At 40.6% G+C, this 22685-nt stretch overlaps 2 protein-coding genes across 4 annotated transcripts in view; both read left to right on the top strand.

The window, feature by feature from the left end:
* The window catches only part of RBM25 (RNA binding motif protein 25), a 58222-nt gene extending 52177 nt beyond the window's left edge, over positions 1–6045 (top strand). For both annotated transcript variants that reach the window (XM_021679763.1, XM_044918421.1), the window contains 2 exons: positions 1315–1362; positions 4367–6045. In XM_021679763.1, the coding sequence (XP_021535438.1) occupies positions 1315–1362; positions 4367–4459 (141 nt within the window). In that variant the 3' untranslated portion in view covers positions 4460–6045. The remainder of the gene's footprint in view (positions 1–1314; positions 1363–4366) is intronic.
* A 7416-nt stretch (positions 6046–13461) lies between these two features.
* Positions 13462–22685, top strand: part of PSEN1 (presenilin 1) — a 70675-nt gene continuing 61451 nt past the window's right edge. The window contains exon 1 of one of the 2 annotated variants that reach the window (XM_021679769.1): positions 13462–13573. The gene's annotated coding sequence lies outside the window, so the exon portion shown is untranslated. The remainder of the gene's footprint in view (positions 13574–22685) is intronic. The other variant, XM_021679766.1, reaches the window with a different exon arrangement.

The following is a 22685-nucleotide window of genomic DNA, read 5'->3' as shown; positions in this document are numbered from 1 at the left end:
GGGAAGCCTGCTTCTCCCTCTCCCACTCCCCCTGCTTGTGTTCCCTCCCTTGTTGTGTCTCTCTCTGTCAAATAAATAAATAAAATCTTAAAAAAAAAAAAAAAAGATTTTATTTATTTATTTGACAGAGAGCGAGACAGCGAGAGAGGGAACACAAGCAGGGGGAGTGGGAGAGGGAGAAGCAGGCTTCCCTCTGAGCAGGGATCCCGATGCGGGGCTCGATCCCAGGACCCTGGGATCATGACCTGAGCCGAAGGCAGACGCTTAACGACTGAGCCACCCAGGTGCCCTGATCCCCAACATTTGTTTTATACTTTAAAATATTAAGACACGTTCTAAAATAAAAAATCTTGCAAAGCCAAGTCTATGATAGTTTAGTTTCAGTTATTAAGAGATTTCATGGCTACTTAACCCCTCCACTTTATTTCAGACCCCTACGCCATATGCTTTCATTTCAGAGGGTCAAGGAGGACAGATTCATTGCTGCCAAGTTTGCGCTCTCTCTGCCCCTGGGAATGTATTGCCACCCCCATGTCTTAATGGTTAGAATGCTGGTGAAGTACAGTTGAGGGGGTATTTGTGGAGACAGCTGATAGCTTATTTCATGAATTTGTCAGTCATCCATCCTTTGGAAGAGGAGCAAAATAGTTTCCTTCATAGCCAAATAATAGTTGTTTTTACTGATTAATTTGCTGTGGGCCAGGCTTTGTTCTTGGCAGGTACTGTGTTAAGCATTTTATAGAATGTTATGTTCTTTAAACCTCCCAACAACCTTAGCAAGTATAATTATTGCTATTATCCCCATTTTATATATGTAGAAATTGAGGTCATGGGGAGATTGTCTTGACCATAGTCCTATAATAAGTAAGCGCTAAGTGCTCTTAACCACCAGGGTGTACCACATCCTTCCATTGTCTCCTGAAGGCAAAGTCTTATCTTTAATAAGATAGTTATAGTAGAAACACTGTATATCTGTAAAGGAATAATTGCATTTTAAGGAAATGCTTATTTTTCCACCATTACTGCTCTTTTAGTATTAGGAATAGCAAATTTAGGCTGCCCTTTCCACTTGTAATTATTGTAGCATTGGAATTTGTAACTCTGGATTTGAATTAGAACACATAGTATAGTGATTAAGATCCCAGGTTGTTGTAAACTTCCATTGAAGAGAGTAGGATTCTGGGAATTAAATTTATAGAATGTTTCTTCAGCCACAAGAAATTCCCATATTAGTTTGAGGGTACTTTAAAAATTTTTGACTATATTGCTAATTTTTTATTTATTTTTAAAATGACAGTTACGTGTTTCTTTTAGGTTATGGCTCATAGTTCACCTCAGAGCATTTTAGATGACGTTGCCATGGTAAGTCAGAAATTTACTGTTGTTAATATTCTAATTAATATCTGTAAACAAACGAAACTTCTGTTTTTGGTTAATTTTTTACCTGTGTTGGTTCCAGAATCTTTCTTTTTAGAAGCCCCAATTAAAATGTGAATCTGCACTAAAAGAGGTTAAAAGCACTCACATCAAGATGTCCTTAGACAACACTAACACTTTTTCCTTCCCCCACCTTTGGTGTTTGTATGTATAAATACAAATCCTGGATCTATTCATACATTTAGAAAACATTTATTAAGTGCTAACTGGGTTGAACATAGTGCTAGAAGCATGAAAAGGTGGAACATCTGTCCTTAAAGAAGTAACAGGGAGACAGGTATACTAATACTGATACTGTAATATACTTGCAATCATGGGGATATGTAAAAAAGATGTGGGGGGCAGAGGAGATGGAGCATCTGATGGTACAGACGGCAGTTAGGAAGAGAATCACAAGAGTTACCATCTAAACTGAGACTTGAGGAGACTTGTATAACTTTGTCACTTGGACAGGTATCCATTGGTCAGCAGTAAACATCAAATCCCCACTTGCATTTAATTTGGATATTAGAGTCGAGTCAGTGGTTACATTTATCTAATGTGATTTTGTGAGAAAAGGAAGGAGGGAGAGAATTGGCTCTAGAGGTGAGAGTGATTGAGTGGACTGTGAACTCCAAGCTAGGAAGAGAAGGCGATAACATCGGAATAGAGCTGGTGGTTATGTGAAAAGGGCTGGTTGTTCCACCGAAGCTGTGGGAGGTGTGTTGAAAAGAGTGGTTATATAGTGAGAGAGTAGAACGTTTAAGAACAAGTGGTGGATTGGTCCAGACGATGGTGAGGTGCATGTGTGGCCATGGGAGAGAGTTTCTGGGGTAGAGCTGGTGTCATTAGACTGTAAGTGAACTTTCCACTTGGGTCATACACATAGAAATTGAAACTTCTGTTGTGCTCATCTATTGTGGGTGGAAGACTAGGTGTTTGCTAGATAGCTGCTGTTGGAGTGGAAGGGTAGTGTAATGAGATCTCGTGAATCTTAATGGAGATACTGTTCACAAAGAGAAACTGGAAGGATCCAGCAGCTTCCCCTCTCCTGTGAGATTAAAGCTTTGAAAGTAAGGAACTTCCTGAGTAAGCTACAGGAGTGTCTCAGGGTCTTTCAGGGACACAAGTTTTCAGTTCAGGTAAATAGATGAAAAAAAACTAAAGAAGTTGAGGGTGGTTAGTATAAAGAGTAATGAAGGGCAGAATGGGAAGACAGCAGAGGGAAGATGAGTCAGGGGGGAAGAAACGTCGAGCATGTTGTAAGATGACAGGTGCCCTGGAGAGCTTGCATTTCCCACTGCAGTTGTCAGGGAGGGGCATAGTGGGGTACCTAAACAAAGGGAGGGAGCTCCTAGGTCGAGATATTTTGTGTCCAGGCACTGTATCATGTCTAAAGCCAGGTAACATTAGTTTTCTGCTGCCCAGCCAGGCTGATGCAGCTGTTGTTTAGAATTTCTGATAAAGTATTTGTGAAAAGTTTGTTGACTTCATAATGCTGAGCCTCAGATGAAATCTTTTTTAAAGATTTTATTTATTTATTTGACAGAGAGAGAGATAGCGAGAGCAGGAACACAAGCGGGGGAATGGGAGAGGGAGAAGCAGGCTTCCTGCCGAGCAGGGAGCCTGATGTGGGACTCGATCCCAGGACCCTGAGATCATGACCTGAGCCGAAAGCAGATGCTTAACTGATTGTTTGAGCTACCCATGCGCCCCTGGTTTGCTTACCTCCTAACTTAAACTGCTGCTCCAGACACCTGGCAACATTAGGCCACATTCCATCATGGCAGCGATACCCTGGAGCTCAGTCATAGCTGCCTCCTGTAGGAGGAAACATGCTGTTCCATTTTACCTCACTGTAAGTAACCCTGGTATAGAGGCCCAAATCTGCATGTAGGGTGAGGGCAGGAGTTAGGGGGTCGATATAATGCCCCTCCCTCATAAGTAGATAGGAAGATAATTTGATTTATCAATTTCCCAAGGGGAGAAGACCATTTATTTATTCAGTAGTCTTGTGTCCTTTTTGGTGATGATAGTGTTCACGTACTCTGTTTATCATATCCTAGATGCAATATTAAATGCTTTACATATATTCTCATTTTATTTTTTAGTTTTTTTAAAGATTTATTTATTTGACAGAGAGAGGCACAGCGAGAGAGGGAACACAAGCAAGGGGAGCGGGAGAGGGAGAAGCGGGCTTCCCGCTGAGCAGGGAGCCCGATGTGGGGCTCGATCCCAGGACCCTGGGATCATGACCTTGAGCCAAAGGCAGACGCTTAACAACTGAGCCACCCAGGCGCCCCTACCTATGTTCTCGTTTAATATTTAATTCAATGTCACATACATAATAAGGACTTGATAAGTGTTATGATTTTAAGGCTGTTTTGGGGGTAGATAAGATACTCGGTTATATAACTAGTTCTGCCTAAATTACTATGTTTTTTATAACAAACATGCTTTCTTTAGGAAATAGTTTAGTATTGCGGTGTCAGTATTTGGTAAGCCATGGAATTTTGCTGAAAGCATTCTCCCCCCGCACCCTTTTTTGTAATTTATATTTACTAAATATATTTATCACACTAGACCAATTTATTTCAGGTCGTTTTATTGAAAGTAAATGCTTGTCAATGTATAAAGCCTTTTAAAATGCCAGTCACGGGACGCCTGGGTGGCTCAGTCAGTTAAGCATCTGCCTTCGGCTCAGGTCATGATCCTGGGGTCCTGGGATCAAGTCCCGCATCAGGCTCCTTGCTCAGTGGGGAGCCTGCTTCTCCCTCTGCCTGCCGCTCCCCCTGCTTGGGCTCTGTCTCTCTCTCTGACAAATAAAACCTTTAACAACAATAAAAAAAAATAGAATAAAATACTAGTCACTGTTGGGAGATGCTGATGATTGCTTATCTTACGTGTGTTACTGGGGTTTTTTTTTGAGTTTTTTCTTTTTCTTTTCTAGGTACTTGATGAAGAAGCAGAAGTTTTTATAGTCAAAATGTGGAGATTATTGATATATGAAACAGAAGCCAAGAAAATTGGTCTTGTGAAGTAAAACTCTTTTTACATTTAGAGTTCTGTTTCAGTTTTCTTCTTCTTTCCCACCCTTCAGAGGACTTTGGCTTTTTCTTTGTCTTCAAAGACATTTGTGAGATCTGTAATTTTTTTTTTTAATGTAGAAAATGTGAATTTTTTTGTCCTCTAATTTGTTGATGCCCTGTGTACTCCCTTGGTTGTAAAGACATCTGAATCCTGCCTTGGTTCTCTTTATACTCACCAGGTACAGATTACTGGTATGTTTTATAAGCCGCAGCTACTGTACACAGCCTATCTGATATAATCTTGTTCTGCTGATTTATTTCTTGTAAATATTAAAATGACTCCCCAATTCTTTTGCAGAATTGCACTTAATGTTGAACTGTACTGTACAGGAACCTACATGAATGATTTTAATTGAAAGAATACCCATCATACCTATTTCCCTTCCCACCCCTTGATCAAAAATGGCAAGCCCTCCTGAAGGCATGGAATTTAAAATTAGAGTGCTCAGATTAGCAGACAGTCCATTCCCATTGTATCTCTGTATGAATGTGTTCGTGTGAATGTATGTATAAATGTCTTTTACCTAATATTCTTTGGAGGGCTCCCTTAAACATTTCCTTATTGAAGAGTAGAACTGTAAAGGAAACATGGTATTGTGCCAATCCAAATGTCTGGGATAATTAGGTTATTAGTCTCCCAGAGCATGGTATTCTCTTGTGGCAAGCAACAGTCTGGTGAATGGAATGGGGCTTTCCTGTTGATAGCTGGCTGCTTCAGCCTCTCTTTTTTAAGGGAGTGTGAATCATAATGGTTTTCCCATTAATTTCATTGTTCAGAAATGAGGCAGATCCTTAGACTCTGGAGTGCTTTATTTGATGCATTTTTGCACTAATTGGTCCTTAGCTTTATTTTGGTGTACTCTTTTGTTTAAAAAGAAAAACCTTAATCTGAAAAGCATAAATGAAAAAAATCATTTTAAAAAGTAAAATTAGGCAGTACAGACTTGAAAAATTTGAAAAAATACAGTAGGAATTCAGATGGCAATTTGCAGTTTACATCTTATTTTTAAGGATAAAGTAAATCATTTAAGGCTGTTACCACTAATTTTTTGTTTTCACTTTTGTTTTTAAAGGGTTTATATGTACGCATACACCTCTTTTACCTCTGCTCATCAATGTTTAAAAATATACTGATGTCTTAGAGACATACATGGGGCTTGCTTTATTGTAGAACAGAACTTCACCAGGGAGCAAAATTACCTGAAAATGTAACAGGTTTTAGACAGTTCTTAACACAAATTAGGTGCAGTTATTCCCATCTCTGAGTATTTATTTAAAAGAAAGACAAAGTTTTGGAGGGGGCGGTTGTTAAAAAGCATAACTGAGCTTGAGTTACAGATTTTTTTTTACATCTTAAAAGGAATTTGAAACACTGTTCTTATTAACATTGGACCATGAGGTGGTTCCATTATGTAAATATTTCCTATATTAAAACTGTATATATTTGATCTTGGGGACCCATTCTTTCAGAGTCTTGTTAAATAAATGATATCATGTTGTAATTGTGCAGTGCATACTAGAAACATAACTTGAAAATATAGGCTGAATTTTTGATGGACTTGATTTTTATGAGTATTGTAACGAAGGTCAAAAAAGGCCATTTACTTACTTTGGGTTAATCATACATTTGTGGAGAATACCCCCTTTTAGTATTCTATCATTTTTAAGTTCTGGCCTCGGGAAAACAGAAAGTTCATGCTCCTTGCCAACTGTGAGTTTATTTACTAGCCTTTTCTCAAATTGACACCCCTGGCCTTCTCCCCTACGCCCCGTCCAAGCTTCACATGTTGTTCAAGCAGTTTATTATTCCTCTGTTTTCTCTTACTTTATTAATGCTTTTAAGGCACCATATTAGGTTTTTATTTACCCAACATTAGCATGAAGGTTTATTCAGGTAGATTTAATTTCCCTTGCTTTTGTCTTCTCCCGCTCTTTTATTTATCTTAAAGGGCCCTTATCTGGAAGTCTTGAGGGCACATACCATATACTGCATCACACCTACAGTGAGGTTTGTGTCCACATTTCAAATTCCTACATTAACATTTTGCAGCAGAACAGGAGTCATCAGAGCCCCTGGGCTAAAGACCATTTATAATAGTTTCATATCAGCTTAAGACGGGTTTTGCTACCAAGCTTAAAATTTTAAGGTTTTCAAGTTTCTTGTTTTTCAGATTTGCATATAAAGAACTGGACATGTATCAACTGGCATATTCTAATGTCTGGGAGAATACACATAAGAACATTTCCAATAAATTGCTTGAGCTTTCTGGGTTGTCTTTACCGTTTGCCCATAGATTAATTTCATTTTGGAAATCTTAATCTGTATTGCCCATTCAAGTTGTTAAAAAATTATATCAAAGTCTTGAGAATCGTTGCCTTTTTTTTTCTCCCTAAGATTTTATTTATTTGAGAGCGAGAGCAGGAGCAGGGGGAGGGGCAGAAGGAGAGGGAGAAACAGACACCCTGCTGAGCTTGGGGCTCCATCCCACGACCCTGATATCAGGACTTCAGCCCAGTTAACTGACTGAGCCACCCAGGTGGCCCTTGAGAATCATTCTTGATCTGGCAATTAGAAAATGAATATGCTTTTTCCTCATTTGACCTTAGAAATAATTTTAAATATGTACATTTGTTTACAGGAGGAAAGATAAGTTGTTTGAAGTTCTTCTAAAAACTTTAATGTGTACCTGAATCACCTGGGGGGATCTTGTTAAAATGTAGACTGATTTGGTAGGGATAGGGTGGGGCTGGAAATTTTGCATTACTGACCAGCTTCCAGGTGAGGCCAATGCTAACTGATTCGCGCACTGACTACCACTTTGATTAGCAGTTGAAGGTATGTGCTCAGTACAGGTTTCCTATGTTATCCCAAAAGTCGAGTGTCCCTGTGAAACGTTCTGAAAGCCGAAATGGCATAAAGCAAAGAAGCAATAACCATTAATTTATATGGAAATTTTGTTTGAGTAATCCCTCACCGAAAAATAATCTCTCTCAGATTTACCTGATACCATATCTTGCTCACAGATGCACAAAATAAATCGAGGTAAAGCACAGATACTCAGAGCCAATTCAAAGCTGTGGTGGCTTGCGCTGAGTGCAGTCCCTGGGATAAGGGACTTGCTGGCGCCACTCAGTGCACGGGCTGTGTGCTGCTTGTATAAGGACTTGCTGCAAAACAAGCTATTTTCCTGTATTTCGCCTTCTTTTTTCGTAAAAGTGAAAATCCTCTTCAGATTTCTTTTGATTAGCAAAACCAGGTGCTACTGGAGGATTTTCAGAAAAGTGGAGTAACTTCTGAAAAGCCAGGGGAACGTGTACTAGTATTTTATCCCAACAGACTACACAAATGCAGCTTTTCTTTTTAAGTAGATTATAAAGAGAAAAACATTTTTTGAGACAAATAGATGCATATTATTTATGTTCATCAACATAAAGTAGTCTTCCCAAAAAGGTGCCTGAGAACAACTCTAATATTCTAGGCTTTATTCCCAGCCAGTCCCAGAGCATTTTCTCCTTACAGAACTCTGTTTTTACTTCCTCTCATTCTTCTCATAGCACTTGTGTATGTAGTAGAGGGGAATGATGATTTTGTGGAGTGCTGTTCAGGTACTAATCAGGCTGGATATGGTGGACGAACAGAGAAACAGCATGAGAGTCAAATTGAACTAAACCACTTATGTTTTCTTCTTACATATGAAGTAAGGAAGTTACAATGTTAATAAGTAGTGTGTATATGAGGCTTATTTACCCTTTTTCTGATAAGCTCTATAACTGTTTCCACTTGTAACACAAAAACTGCTGAAAGGTTTTATGTCAAAATGGTTACAGATATTTTCAGGTCATATTTCAGCCACCTTTTAACAATCTGAAATTGAGAATAGTATTTAGCTCAGCAAAAGATGGTGAAGTTGATCTCTGAATGCTCCGGATATAAAGGGTATGAGAAAGAATCCCAAATAGGCAAAGAAACAGTCAGTCTAGGTGTCAGGAAGAAAACTGGGAAATTAATATATATATTTCAAACCCAGGAACTATTACTATAACATAACATTCATACTATAGACCAAAGTAAGCTTACAATTTTTTGATAAATGGTAGATTTTTTGAAGTGTGATTGTGTTGAATTATTGAAATAATTTATTTGCATGAGTGCTTACATTTTCATATTTGACAGAATCTTTGCCTTTGATTTTATCACTTGTCTCATATGAAGGCCACATTAGGAATAGCAATCTAAAATGCCCAGGAATGAAAGATTATTTATTTATTTATTTATTTATTTGAGACAGAGAATGAGAGACAGAGAGCATGAGAGGGAGGAGGGTCAGAGGGGAGAAGCAGACTCCCTGCCGAGCAGGGAGCCCGATGCGGGACTCGATCCCGGGACTCCAGGATCATGACCTGAGCCGAAGGCAGTCGCTTAACCAACTGAGCCACCCAGGCGCCCTGAAAGATAATTTCTATAAGCAAAAGTAAAAATTCTTTTCAAGTCATGTTTTCATTAAATGACACTCCCAAGTATGCCTACTGTGCCACATCCCATAGTAGTTGGACTTATGACCTAGCTTCCCATGCCCAGAGTGGTAGCTGAATTGTTGACAGGTATTCCCTCTGTTTTTTTTGTGTATAACTTTTATTTAGCCATTGAAGCACAGTTAATGTGTGGCTGAAAGCACAGTTAATATGTGGCATTCATGTTAAATGGTAGGTAGAGTGATAGACATAAGACAAGATTCCTCTAGTAGCTGACTGTCTAATGACGGTGGAGAAAGAATGAGAGGAATACTAATAGACATAAAGTACTATACCAACTATCAAACTTGATGAGCTAACTTCACAGTCAAGAGGGAAGGGACAGTAGGAAGATTCTCAGCAGAGGTAGTAATATGTAGAAGGGAACTTAGAGGTCACATAGTTTACCCAAAACAGCACTAGAGATGACAGATTGGTGTCTGGAGGCCTGTATATAGCATTCTAATTCATGGTCCGGATCTGTGCTACCCAAGGTTTTAAGTTTGTTAAATAATTTTGAAACTCAGTTCTTCAATCACACTAGGTATTTCAAGTGTTTGAAAGTCATGTGACTAAAAAATCAGTTTTTTGTTAAAATATAGGTCAAATGCTCTATAGCCATATATAGCCAGTGGCTAGCAAAACTTTATGGACATTGCAGATTATAGAGTATCATTGCGATTGGGGCGCCTGGCTGGCTCAGTTGGTAGAACATGCGACTCGATCTCAGGGTTGTAAGTTCAAGTCCCACGTTGGGTATAGAGATTACTTAAAAATCTTAAAAACATACGGTTTCAGAAAGCTATATTGGACAGGTCTGGTCTAGATTTTGCTATCAACCCAAGGGGAGAGGGAAGTGCTTGTTAATAAAATTAGTCCACAGGAAGCATTTTTATAAATCTTTGTTGAAGCAAAAATTATTAGGTGTGAATTTAAAAATAGTGCTAAACAACTATTTTTCTTGTTTGTTTTTTTATAACAAAAGGAAAAACTAGTGAACACTTTACATTGTAGGATCCAAGAACTCTGAAGGTTCATTTCTTTCCTGTCAATTAAAAAATACTAGTAAATACACCCTACGGAAGAATTGGATTGTTACTATAGGTGAAAAAGCTATAAAAGTTTCATTTTTCAAGTATTTTATTGAGGCACATTTTTTAAAAAGGGGGGGCCCAAGTTCTTGATTAAGGAGGAAATTAGAATTTAATAAAATACAAACACAGAACTGAAGGCTAAAAATACAAGATAACCCTTTATCTTAATCAGGTCCAAGTGTAAGGAGATAATCCTTGCAAAGAATAAGAACGATATGAGCTGATAAGATAGTGGCCAAGCACCAAGCTCTGATGACAATACTGTCATATTTCAATTCTTTATTCCCATAAGAAACAGGGCAGCGACATTGTGTATAAATAAAGGCAGGGGCACCTGGCTGGCTCAGTTGATTGAGCCTGTGACTCTTGGTCTCTGGGGGGGGGGGGGGGCGTGAGTTCAAGCCCCACGTTGGGCGTAGAGTTTAAAAAAAGAAAAAGGCAAACTGCTTTTACGGGAGAAGTGTTAAGTTGCACTGCCTTGGAAATCAATGGTGTAAATAACTGGCCTTGGTTCCCTGATTGACCAGGTCTTGATTTCACATACTAGTGACCAGTAACTGCGCTGGCCTTAGTCTCTGACAGCCTCTCTCCCCCAAGTAGTTCTAACAGGTCCGGCACTCTGGATTTCCCATGTTTCATCTTGCACCACTTATTATTGGTTTTTGCCACCATTTATTTTTTGTTTCTCCATTCCTGCTCCCAAGTTTCAAACGCTTTTGGGAAAATACAAATGCACCTCTGCAGATATTTTGGACCTTCAGTGCTATATATCTCATTGTTTTACTGAACTCCAGCTCCTTTACACACGCATTCTAGCTTTTATTGTTTTTGAACCTCCAGGGCTGTATAGTAGTTGTGGAAAAAATATTCGCTGAATAAGTGAAAGCCCTTTGATTTCCCCCCCTTAGCAAGTAAATCTCAAATTTAACAAAACCTTAACTTTAAAAATGTCATTAGGCATATTCTCCAGTTCTGGCTTTCCAGTATAATGACATGCATCTTAAACCTTTGCTTTCTATAGTTAATGATAACTCCATCCATCCTATCTAGAAAACCTCCCCCACTCCACTGGCTCTGGTTTCTAACTTGCAGTTTCTTGATCCTTGCTCAAGTATTTCCTTATCTTCATTCTTCAGCCTGGACTAAGTGTTAAAGAACACAAAAACTTAACCTTGGATCCTATCTCCTTTCTACTACACTATTGAGATTCCACAAAGAGCTTATAGTTACATGTGCCTTCCACATGCCTCTAGTCTCAAATGTTTGTATCATCATTCCACTGATGACCATTGATGGCCTAAAGGAGACTCTGTGACCTGGTGAGAGGCGCTACCCTATCTCTTTTAACACCATGGACATCTGCTGTTTGGTGTCTAGGATATTACTTTTGCCCTTCCTACTCTATGTCTTTGCTGGCTCTTCCTCAGCAAATCCTAGGTATTTGTATTTTAATTAAAAATTTAAAAAAAAATTTAAGATTTATTTATGGGGTGCCTGGGTGGCTCAATTGGTTAAGCAACTAACTCATGATTTTGGTTCAGGTCATGATCTCAGGGTTCTGAGATCAATCCCCGCTTTGGACTCTGTGCTCCAATTTCTGCTTGAGATTCTGCTTGAGATTCCCTCAGCTCCTCCTCCCCTTTAAAATAAATAAAATCTTAAAAAAAAAAAAAGATTTATTTAAGTAATCTCTACACCTAGCGTGCGGCTCAAACTCATGACCCGGAGATCAAGAGTTGCGTGCTCCACAGATGCCCCAAAGGTGTGTGTATTTCTAAGAAGATGAAGAAATAGCAAAAACTGAAAAAGTTATCTGTATGTAGTCCAGTTACTTAAAGTCACTGGTTGCTTTTTTATCACTTTTTTATCACCTGTTTACTTTTTGCAGGAATTGTTTTGACATAGTTGTATTTATACATATGCATAAATCTTAGGTCTTTTTAACTTAAGAATATTAAACAACCTTCATAAACAATTTTAATGACATTCTGTGAAGTGGATGAACGATCATTTATTGTGGGATGTTTAGCTTTCCAATTTTTGCTATAAATACTTTGGGAACATTTTTGCACAAGTATTTTGTACTGAGATTGTGTCTAAAAATAGTTTACCAGCATTTTAAGACTTTCTACTCCTGTTACCAGATTGCATTAAAAAAGATTGAACCAGTTCACAAATAGATGGGGTTTAGCTATGCTTCTTTCTCAAATGTATTGAACTGTTCTATGTGCTAGGCACTGTTCTCAGCACTTGTAATATGAAGTGAACAAATAGGAAAAAAAAATGTTTACCCTTGTGAAATTTAAGGAGGGAAGGGGAAATGAGAACTTTAAAAAGTATCTTTGGGGCTGTCAACATTTTCATTCCCCAACTTAACTTTTCCCTGTTAATGGACAAAACTACTGATGTTCTTAAATATGAAGTGTGTAAAACCTGTTTAAATCTGTTCATGTATCGGGCGGGGAGAGGAGGGGATTAGGGACTGATGCTGCAGGAATATGAAAAGCTATCTTGGAGGAATTTAAAAGAAACAGAAGATATCATTTGGTCAGATGCATGCATCATCGATTTCATTGTCAGTTTTCTATTACCTGTGAATTTGAGCATTTCTCCATTCTTCATCTTTGGTTTTACGTTATTGTATTCGTTGTTTACTTTTAGCTTTCAGATGAGCTACTTTTGTTACTGGTACTGTCTTTACCGCAATTTGGACGGAAAGCTGGCAGATGCGGAAATTAAATGATTGCTGAGCAATTTTGTACTCTGGTTTGGGGATCTCAAAAATAAGATACATTTTATGCTCTCTGGAAGCTTACCATCTAAGACTCGATCTTAAACTCGGAGCCTAAGAATCCCAGGCTATGTTTGTTTAAAATGCAGTTTCTCAGGTTCCCGCCCCCCACCAGAAGTTTTGATTCATTGGGTAGGGTGTGAAGGGCACAGGTAATTACAATTTAATTAGTCCTCATGACTGTCGTGCAGCTGATTCGCATTGAGAAACATTACAAATAGGTACTAATAGATAAATGTTAGATAAGATGTCCTCACTTGTAGGCCGGAAGAAGCACACGCCGGGCCCAGTTGACGTAGAAACTTTGGCCCTCAGCTCAAGAGCAGTCTCGAATCCCAGACAATCTCAGACTCACACTAGCTGTCTGGGCGAGTTCATCTAAGTCCCGGGGTCGCCTGGAGCGCAGCGTTTGCCCCTCTATCTGCGCGCTCCACCGGAAGCTCCACCCTCTTCCCTCTAGGTTCCGCCCCCTATGCCGATGGGTCCCGCTCCTCCCCCGGCCGACCGCCAAAGACGCCAGAACCGGAAATGACGACATCAGCGAAGCCTTTTGGGCGGGGCCTGGGCCGGCAGCTCCAGAGGCCGCGATTTCACATCGGAAACAAAACAGCGGCTGCTCGGGAAGGAGCCTCCCCTGCGAGCGGCCGGTGGCGGCGGCAAGGGAAGAGTAGGTGCGTGATGGGGAGTTCGGGGAGAGGGGAAGGCGCCCCTCACCCGGTGCGGACACGGGCGGTCGCGGGCAGGGCCCGGCTCTTTGTCGCCGCCCGGGCCGCGCAGCCGGTGTCCTCGAGGATGAGGAGCGGGGCGCGGCCGAGCAGAGACCGAGGAACCCCGTGTGGGGAGCGAGGAGGGGCGGCCCGTTTCTCCGGCTCCAGGCGCAGCGCGCGGTCAGGTTAAAGAGCGATTACTCTCCGGAGCCTAGATCCGGAAGTGCTGGTTTCCCGAAGACGTTTCAGGACGCAGGTGCCGTGGGCCGGGATTGACCGTCTTGACTGGAGTGGAGCAGGAGAAAGAGGAAGCGCCTTGCCCTGTGTCCGGTTGAGCAACTGGTGAAACAACGCGCCTCATGCCCTGAGTGTGTCCTTGTCCGGGGAAGTGAGTGGCACTCAGAGCTAAGTTCCTTATGTCTCATATTTGAGGCGGAAAACAGGGTGTGATGCTTTTGCCTTGGTTGGGACTGTCGCGAGGCATAATGTTAAGTGCTTTGCATGTGTCTTAGATATTTGCGTTTTCTTCCCGCTCAGGTTCTTTTCAAATAAATAATCTGCTTCTATTGTAGGAGACTAATTTAATAATAATTTTAAAAACATTGCTTGGCTGCTTTGGACAAGATGAATATCGTATTCAGGGTTTACTCCGGGAGATAAGAATAGGATGCAAAAAACTTTGGCATATATAATGACTGTATGACAGAGCACATTGTAAAGCTCGTACATTCTCTGAAGTTTGAGGCAGGTAGAGATCACATCTGGTTAGGGAATCTTGTTATTTGAGTTACTATTTTTTTTTTTTTTAAGATTTTATTTATTTGACAGAGACACAGCGAGAGAGAGAACACAAGCAGGGGGAGTGGGAGAGGGAGAAGCAGGCTTCCCTCCCAGCAGGGAGCTCGATGCGGGGCTTGATCCCAGGACCCTGGGATCATGACCTGAGCCGAAGGCAGACACTTAAAGACTGAGCCACCCAGGCGCCCTTGAGTTATCTTTTACAGTGGAAAGGTTTTCACCCCTGGCGTTGAAGTGGGTAGGGCATCATAATCAGAAGGTGTATTACAAACAGGGGCCCTCTGGATCGCAAGCGACCAGTGACCCACTCTGAACATTAAAATAACTTATGAAGGAAAATAAAACAGGAAAGTAGATTGGAGCTAGTTGCATTTGACTAATTTCAGTCACCTGCAAAAGCCTATTTCAGTTCTCCTTAATTCATTTTCAGAGTTCAACCAACTTAAAGTTCCCCCCACTGCCATCTAATAAACCCTTAACAGTGAGAAAAGGATCATATTTATTGAGTGCATGGATTTCTTCCTGCCCCCTCCCCCCCAGTAGATAGTAGAAGTGGCATCTATCATCTGGTTTTCCATTCTTTTACTCCTGGTCCTTGGGTAGACAGTTCCCACAGTTCTGGGTATACTTTCTTCTGAATGGATATGATTTACTGCTGAATTTTAAGTTAATGGCTGCAACTAGTCCTAGACTGCTGCATGAATTTCCATTTAGGGGGAACCAGAGGATTGAAGTTGATCTTTCAGAATCACCCTAGCAGGAAAATACAGCATTTGTCTATTACCGTAGTTTATGTGTGGTCCTCTTTCTCTCTCAGATCCAGACTGTCTCTGCTCCTCCTTTCCCACTAATATTGCAGATTATAGGGGAGAATTTTTTACGATATATTCTGAAAAACCTGTCAAAGAACTCTAATACTGCCTCTTCTTCATGTGATAGATGTTAGGCATATTTGGAAGGTGTGTTGAGAGTAGCACTGTTATGGTCAGAATTTTAGGCACATTAGTCTGATAGTGGGGGCTAGAATGGATGAGAGAATTGAGGTGACTTTTGCATAATTCAGGTGAGATATGATGAGAGTTTGATCTTTGGTGATGACAGAGGCTTAGAAAAAAACTTTTGAGGTGCCTGGGTGGCTCAGTTGGTTAAGCGTCTGCCTTCAGTTCAGGTGATGATCCCAGAGTCCTGGGATTGAGCCCTGCGATTGGCTTCCTGCTTAGTGGGGAGTCTGCTTGTCTGTCTTCCTAAGGCTCCCCCTCCCCCGCTTGTGCTCGTTCTCTCCCCCAAATAAATAAATAAAATCTTAAAAAAAAGGTAAAGAGAGAAAAACCGTGAACAGTACATGGCAGCTAATTGAAAAGCAGGGAATAAAGTGTAGAGTTGGCTAGAAGGCTTAAAGTTTGAAGAATGGGAGAGACGATTGCAGAAATAAGGAAGTTAGAAGCAAAGAACTAGAGAGGAAGATGAGGAAGTGGTTTGGAAGTTATCACTTTTGAAGTACCAGCAGGTGAAGATATCTCATGGACAGACCTGGAACTGTAATTTAAGAACTGTAATGTAAGTCATTTAAATAGACTTACTAGTTGATGTTGGAGCAGTGGAGGAGATGCCTAAGGAAAGCAAGGGGACAAAGAGGCCCAGGCAGGCCACTTATAATGAAGGAGTGGAAGAAGGGTGAGAGGGACCAGCTAAGAAGAATGAGTGATGGGAGGAGAACATCCATAGTGCAGTGTCACAAAGGGTAAGGAAGGAAGGGAAGCTTTGGGAAGGAAAAGGCTGTCAGGGATTTTTACTATCTGGGCTGGTATAGCTGAAAGAGCTGAAGATTTAGAGCAGCACTGTCTGTTAGAAATTGTGTGAGTGGGATGCCTGGGTGGCTCAGTCAGTTAAGCATCTGCCTTGGGCCCAGGTCATGATCTTAGGGTCCTGGGATCAAGTCCCAAGTCCAGCTCCTTGCTCAGCGGGGAGCCTGCCTGCCACTCCCTCTGCTTGTGCACCCGCACTTGCTTTCTCTCTCTCACAAATAAATAAAATCTAAAAAAAAACCCAAAACAACTAACTGTGTGAGCTACAAGTGTTAATTTAAAACTTTTTAATAAACAAGTTTTATAAAGGAGGAGATAGATAAAATTAATTTGAATAATATAATTTATGTAACCCAATACATCTAAAATATTTTTTTAACGATTTATTTATTTGAGAGAGCTAGAGTGAAAGCACATGGGCAAGGGGAGGAGCAGAGGGAGAAGGAGATGCAGACTCCTCTCCAAGTGTGGAGCCCAGTTGCAGGGCACAATCCCACGATCCCGAGATCATGACAGCTGAAATCGGAGTCCAGAGCTCAACTGACTGAGCCACCCAGGCTCCCTACATCTAAAATATATTTTTTTACATTTTTAAAAAAAGTTTTTATTTGAGAGAGTGAGAGAGAGAGCACACAGAGGGAGAGTGAGAGGGAGAAGCAGACTCCCCACTGAGCGGGCAGCCCTGTGCAGGGCTTGATCCCAGGACCCCGGGATCGTGATCTGAGCCAAAGGCAGATGCTTAACTGACTGAGCCACCCAGGCGCCCCATCTAAAATATTTTTATTTCAACATGTAATTAATATAAATATATACTTGTCTGACTCCTCTTCTAGATAGTAAGCTTCTTAAGTAAACAGAAGTATTATCTGCTAGTAGCATCCCCACCACCTATCACAATGTCTGGTTTTGTAGAAGAAACCCAGTAAGTGTTGATTGATTAAAGGGCATTAATGTTTGGTTTTCATAATGCCTTGAACAGTTCCTTAAATTGATCTAAAGCAAAAGAGAGAATGCAAGCATTGCTGAGTATAACCAGTGATTTATTAATTAGATGTGAGTAGTCTTGTTTTCATTAAAGATGTATTCAATCCATTTCCACAGCAAATTTGAAACAAACTGGGAGTGATCATACCTTTCATGTAGACTTATTGAAAGTAAAGGTTTCTTGGGAAAAGATTCTTTATAATTACTACAAATATTGATAATACAGGACCATAGTCCCATATCTATAATTATGAAATCCAAAAGCCCCTGAAAAAACCAAAAGGCATTTTATAATTCATTTGACAGAAAAATCTAACCCGAACCTATTAATGTAATTTAAGACTATATGTTTCACTATATACTTACTAATGTGTTTGATTTTGTGGTTCTATCTATGACCTTGAGAGGGCATTTTAAAACATATAGTATTTGCATCATATTACCTTTATAAAATCTGAGAAAATTATGAATTCTAAACACACTTAGTCCTAAGGGTTTCAGATAAGGGATTCTGGATTTGTAAGTCTTCATTTTCATTCCATCTTCTGAGCCCATGTAACCGTTACTGTTTAAAAACAATTACAGTAACTCCACGTAACAGACCTCCCCCAAACCCAGCCTTAAAGTGTTTGTTCTGACTCAAGGCTTTGCTTCAAGGTGTAGGACTATGGATCAGCTAGGGCAGTTCTGTTTTGCATGTTTTATTCTGGGGCCCAGGCTGAAGGGGCAGTGACTACCCATGGTAAGCTCTTCTCAAGGCGACAGGAGAAGTAAAAGAAGGTAAATCCAACTGCAGAAGCACAGTTCAGGTGTCTGCTTGTGCTAATCTGCTAAGATCCCTTTGATCAAAGCAAGTCAGATGATTGTGCCAAAAGGCATGGGGTGGCTAGTAGACTGCACCCACCTTGAAGCCAAAGCAAGTCTCAGAGCCAAGCCCAACATCACTGGAGTGGAGTATATTTCTCTCTCAGGGATGCCTGGGGAAGGGGTGCATATTTGCTGAATAATAATCTAATCTACCACAGATGGCTCACAGAAGTAGAGTGGGATGGAAGGAAGAAAAAAATCACCAAATAGGTGTATCACTATCCTTGCTCTTTTTAGAGTCTACCACCTTCACAAAGCCTCTTGTAGGACTGGGGAAATTATTTGCTCCCTAGTCTCTTAAAATTCAGAGTCTTTCCACCATGTATTCCTGAAGTTTTAAGTTAATTTCAAATTATTTTTATTTAATTATAAATGCAGTTTGGAGATTGGTTACATTTATTATTGGATGTGAGCTTTTGAAAACTCAAATAGAGGCTCTCCAAGCCCATCCAGACAGTCAGAACTTAGGCTCCCTGTCCAGGAAGAAGCTGTCAAAGTAACAGTAAGGCTGATTAAATACTTTTATGGAAAAAGAATAAATCACAAGCTCACTTGGTACTTAAAAACTTCTTATCATCACAATACAAAGATGCTTTAAAAAATACTTTTGGTGGGGGCGCCTGGGTGGCTCAGTTGGTTAAGCGACTGCCTTCAGCTCAGGTCATGGTCCTGGAGTCCCAGGATCGAGTCCCACATCGGGCTCTCTGCTCAGCAGGGAGTCTGCTTCTCCCTCTGACCCTCCTCCCTCTCCTGCTCTCTGTCTCTCATTCTCTCTCTCTCAAATAAATAAATAAAATCTTTAAAAAAAAATACTTTTGGTGGTTTTTTTTCTTTTTCTTTTTTTTTTTAAGATTCTTATTTATCTGTTTGTCAGAAAGAGAGCGAGCGCATGCACACGCGTATGAGCACAAGTGCAAGGACAAGCAGGGGGAATGGCAGGCAGAGGGAGAAGCAGGCTCCCCACTGAGCAAGGAGCCCGATGTGGGGCTCCAACCCGGGATCCCAGGATCATGACCTGAGCTGAAGGCAGACACCCAATCGACTGAGCCACCCAGGCGTCCCTCTTTTCTTTCTTAAATACATTCCACTGTTTTAAAAAAGATTTATTTATTTATTTTAGAGAGAGTGCATGTGGGGGCAGTGGAGGGAGAGGGAGAGAGAATCTTCAAGCCGACTCCTCACTGAGCAGGGAGCCAGCCCCAGGGCTCCATCCCAGGACTCTGAGATCATGACCTGAGCCAAAATCAAGAGTTGGCCACTCAGATGCCCCCCCCCCCCACTTTTTTTCTTTTTTACTTTTAATGGTTTTCTAAGTGAAGAAGAAACTAGTCAAGTGGCTAGCTTCATTAAAGCACCAACTCTGTGCTGGAGAAGATCATGATAAAAAGTCTCATGAAGCTGTTTGTTTTTGTGGAATACAAATTTTGTTTACATTTATCTTTGACAATGAAGAAAGAAAATGGTATCTGTAATAAAGTAACCATGTTGTAAGATTTTGAGGTTTAGTTGTTACCTTGAGGTGGCCTGTACATTTCTGTTGGTGCTTCCTTAAATGGGATTTTTAATAAACTTATTTTGAGATTCTAAGCTTTGCTCCTTTGATACTTTTTGAAGTGCTGATGGATAGGTTTTTCTATCAGCACGTGGAAGCTTTGAGATTATTTGTATTCTCCTGGGGTTTTTTTAGTTTCTTTGTGTATAATAGAAATTGTAGTTGCCCATCAGAGAAGGATTTCGCTTTCCTTTTATCTGATGGAGCAAGTGTCTTGAGAAAAAGGAAATGATAGCGGTGAATTCAAGTGTTACGCTCTGTCAGTCTCAGAAAATCTTTAGCAGGTGGCCGGAGAGAGAAAACAGCAAACTCTACTTCTGTCCCTCCTCCCTTTGCAATCCAGGTCACAAGATCCTCACTTCCCAACAGCTATCTTTTTTGTTCTCAGGGCAAGAATGCTAAGAATGTTATAAAATCAACGAGTGTCCTTTGCCATGCTGCCTGGACAGATGGCCTTCTGGCCTCCTCCATGCAGTCATCAGTTGTTTTCAGCTGTTACTGGACCAGAATCAAATGGGGCTTTGCCTCTGCCTTTCTTTGTACGAACAATGTTTGTTTGTTCACCAGGCCTGACTGAAGACCTAACCCGTGTTGCTTGCCTCTGCTTTCTACTGAGCTCCATGTAAAGAGCAGCTCTTCCCTCCCTGGAAGGGTCATCCGGTAGCATTATGATCTTCAAAGCATCAGTGGAAGCATGAGCTTTCTTTAATTGAACTGGAAAAGACCTGGGCTGGGCCATCAGAACACCTGGGTTCTGGAACTGGTGTTATTTGCCTCATAAGCACTGCCAAATTCTTTCACCTTTCCTGACCCTTAGTTTTCAAGTGTAAATACAGGATGTGCCTTTGAAAATGCTATCAGGATATGCTAAAGTGACTACTGCATTTTTGGTGTTTCTTACAAGATTTGTCTGAGAAAGTTCCAGTATGATAACCAGTTTGTGTAGTTTCTTGTAATGGCTGAACAGATCCTGGAAGCATAAGGCCTAATAATGGAAATTACTAAAATTAAAATGACCAGATTCTCATTACAACTTATTTTTTAAAATGAATACTAGGGGGGTAGCCTGGGTGGCTCAGTCAGTTAAGCATCTGCCTTCAGCTCAGGTCATGATCCCAGAGTCCTGGGATCCAGCCCCGGCATCGGCATTGGGCTCCCAGCTCTGCCGGGAGTCTGCTTCTCCCTCTCCCTCCCCCTGCTTGTGTGCTCTCTCTGTCAAATAAATAAATAAAATCTTAAAAATAAATAAATATTAGGACTATATATTGGGAATGCTTTTGACACCTCAGTTTTTAATTTATAGTTAGATCAGTCATTGAAGTTTAAGATCTCATTTACTACTTTTTCAAAGATACTTTTAAGCAGCAGTTTTAGTAGTAATAAAAATCAGCTCTCTCTCTGTATATATACTTTTTTTTCCCCCTCCCAGCTCAATATAACTTAATGCTCATTGTAAACTCCTAAAGAGCAGGGGTGGAGTTCTACAGAGGCAAAATAGTGTACTATGTGAGCCTTTACTTTGCTCCTTTGCTTACTGGATGTGACCTTGGGCAAGTTAGTAAACTTCCGTGTGCCACATTGTTTTCATATGTAAAGTGGGTGAAGTGAATATAATTAAGTAAATCCTCTCTGTCTCTGAGTTTTGATATAAATAGACATCCAATAAACTCCTACTTCGTAAATGGACAGTCAGTTTTCTTCTATTTTATCTGTAAATGTAATCTACTGTATTTACTTTTTTTCTTTATTTACTTTTCCTTTTTCCCTGCATGGCCCTTTCTTGCCCTTTGCATGTTGCATTTGGCTAACACTACCTTATTTGTTATTTTGTTTCTGAGGGATCATATGAAAATATTAATGACCGATTTCTAAGGGTTTTTCTGTAATAGAGGTGTACTTCAAATGATACGGTATGGTCTTCAGGGCAGCCAGGAACCAACTGCAGCCTCTTCTGTTTGCCAGCCTATGGCATTTCTGGGTTAGCTGAGGTAGTAAGTACTGTACTAAATGTTTTTATGGGAAAGAAGGAATAATATGTGCTCTGTTTGCTGATCATTAATGCTACATTAATGTCGAAATTTCAGTTAGTCAACTTTAAAAAATCTTAGAAGCATAGGTCAGAACATTTACTCTGAATACTTACTCTACTTAGAAAATATATTTGTTCTATTGGCATTCCACCTCTGTTTTGGGTAAGTTAATATACATGCTGCCAAGACTTAATTTTATTCATTTTAAAAGTTAGGATCAGGGGCGCCTGGGTGGCTCAGTTGGTTAAGCGACTGCCTTCGGCTCAGGTCATGATCCTGGAGTCCCCAGATCGAGTCCCGCATTGGGCTCCCTGCTCAGCGGGGAGTCTGCTTCTCCCTCTGACCCTCCCCCCTCTCATGTGCTCTCTCTCATTCTCTCTCTCTCTCAAATAAATAAATAAAATCTTTAAAAAAAAAAAGTTAGGATCAGGGGCACCTGCGTGGCTCCGTCGGTTAAGCGTCTGCTTTCAGTTCAGGTCATGATCCCAGGGTCCTGGGATGGAGTCCCACATAGGGCTCCTTGCTCAGCGGGGAGCCTGCTTCTCTCTCTGCCTGTCACTCCCCCTGCTTGTGCTCAGTCTCTCTCTGACAAATAAGTAAATAAAATCTTCAAAAAAAAAAAAAAAGGACCATTGGTATAAATAACCATAAATATAGGTTTATGTCCACAAAAATCTCTGAGTTTAATTGAAGTATATAGCAGTGTGCACAGATCATGGGGGTACAGCTCAGTGCATCTTCACAGACTGAAATCCCTGTGTAACTAGCACCCAGATCAAGAAACGAAACATTACCAATTCCCCCCAAAGCTTCCCACGTCCCCCCCTTAGAGCAAATAACCCCCATAAAAGTAAGTGTTGTCTCTATTTGTATTTTTAATTCACTTTATTTTTATTTTTATTTATTTATTTTTTTAAAGATTTTACTTATTTATTTGTCAGAGAGAGCGAGAGAGCACAAGCAGGGGAACAGTTGAGAGAGAGGGAGAAGCAGGTTCCCTGCCGAGCAGGGAGCCCAATGCGGGGCTCGATCCCAGGACC

This window comes from Neomonachus schauinslandi, chromosome 9 (genome assembly GCF_002201575.2).
Source record: "Neomonachus schauinslandi chromosome 9, ASM220157v2, whole genome shotgun sequence".
NCBI lineage: Eukaryota > Metazoa > Chordata > Mammalia > Carnivora > Phocidae > Neomonachus > Neomonachus schauinslandi.
The sequence above is the reverse complement of the archived record's forward strand: the minus strand, read 5'-3'. Positions and strand labels throughout refer to the sequence as shown.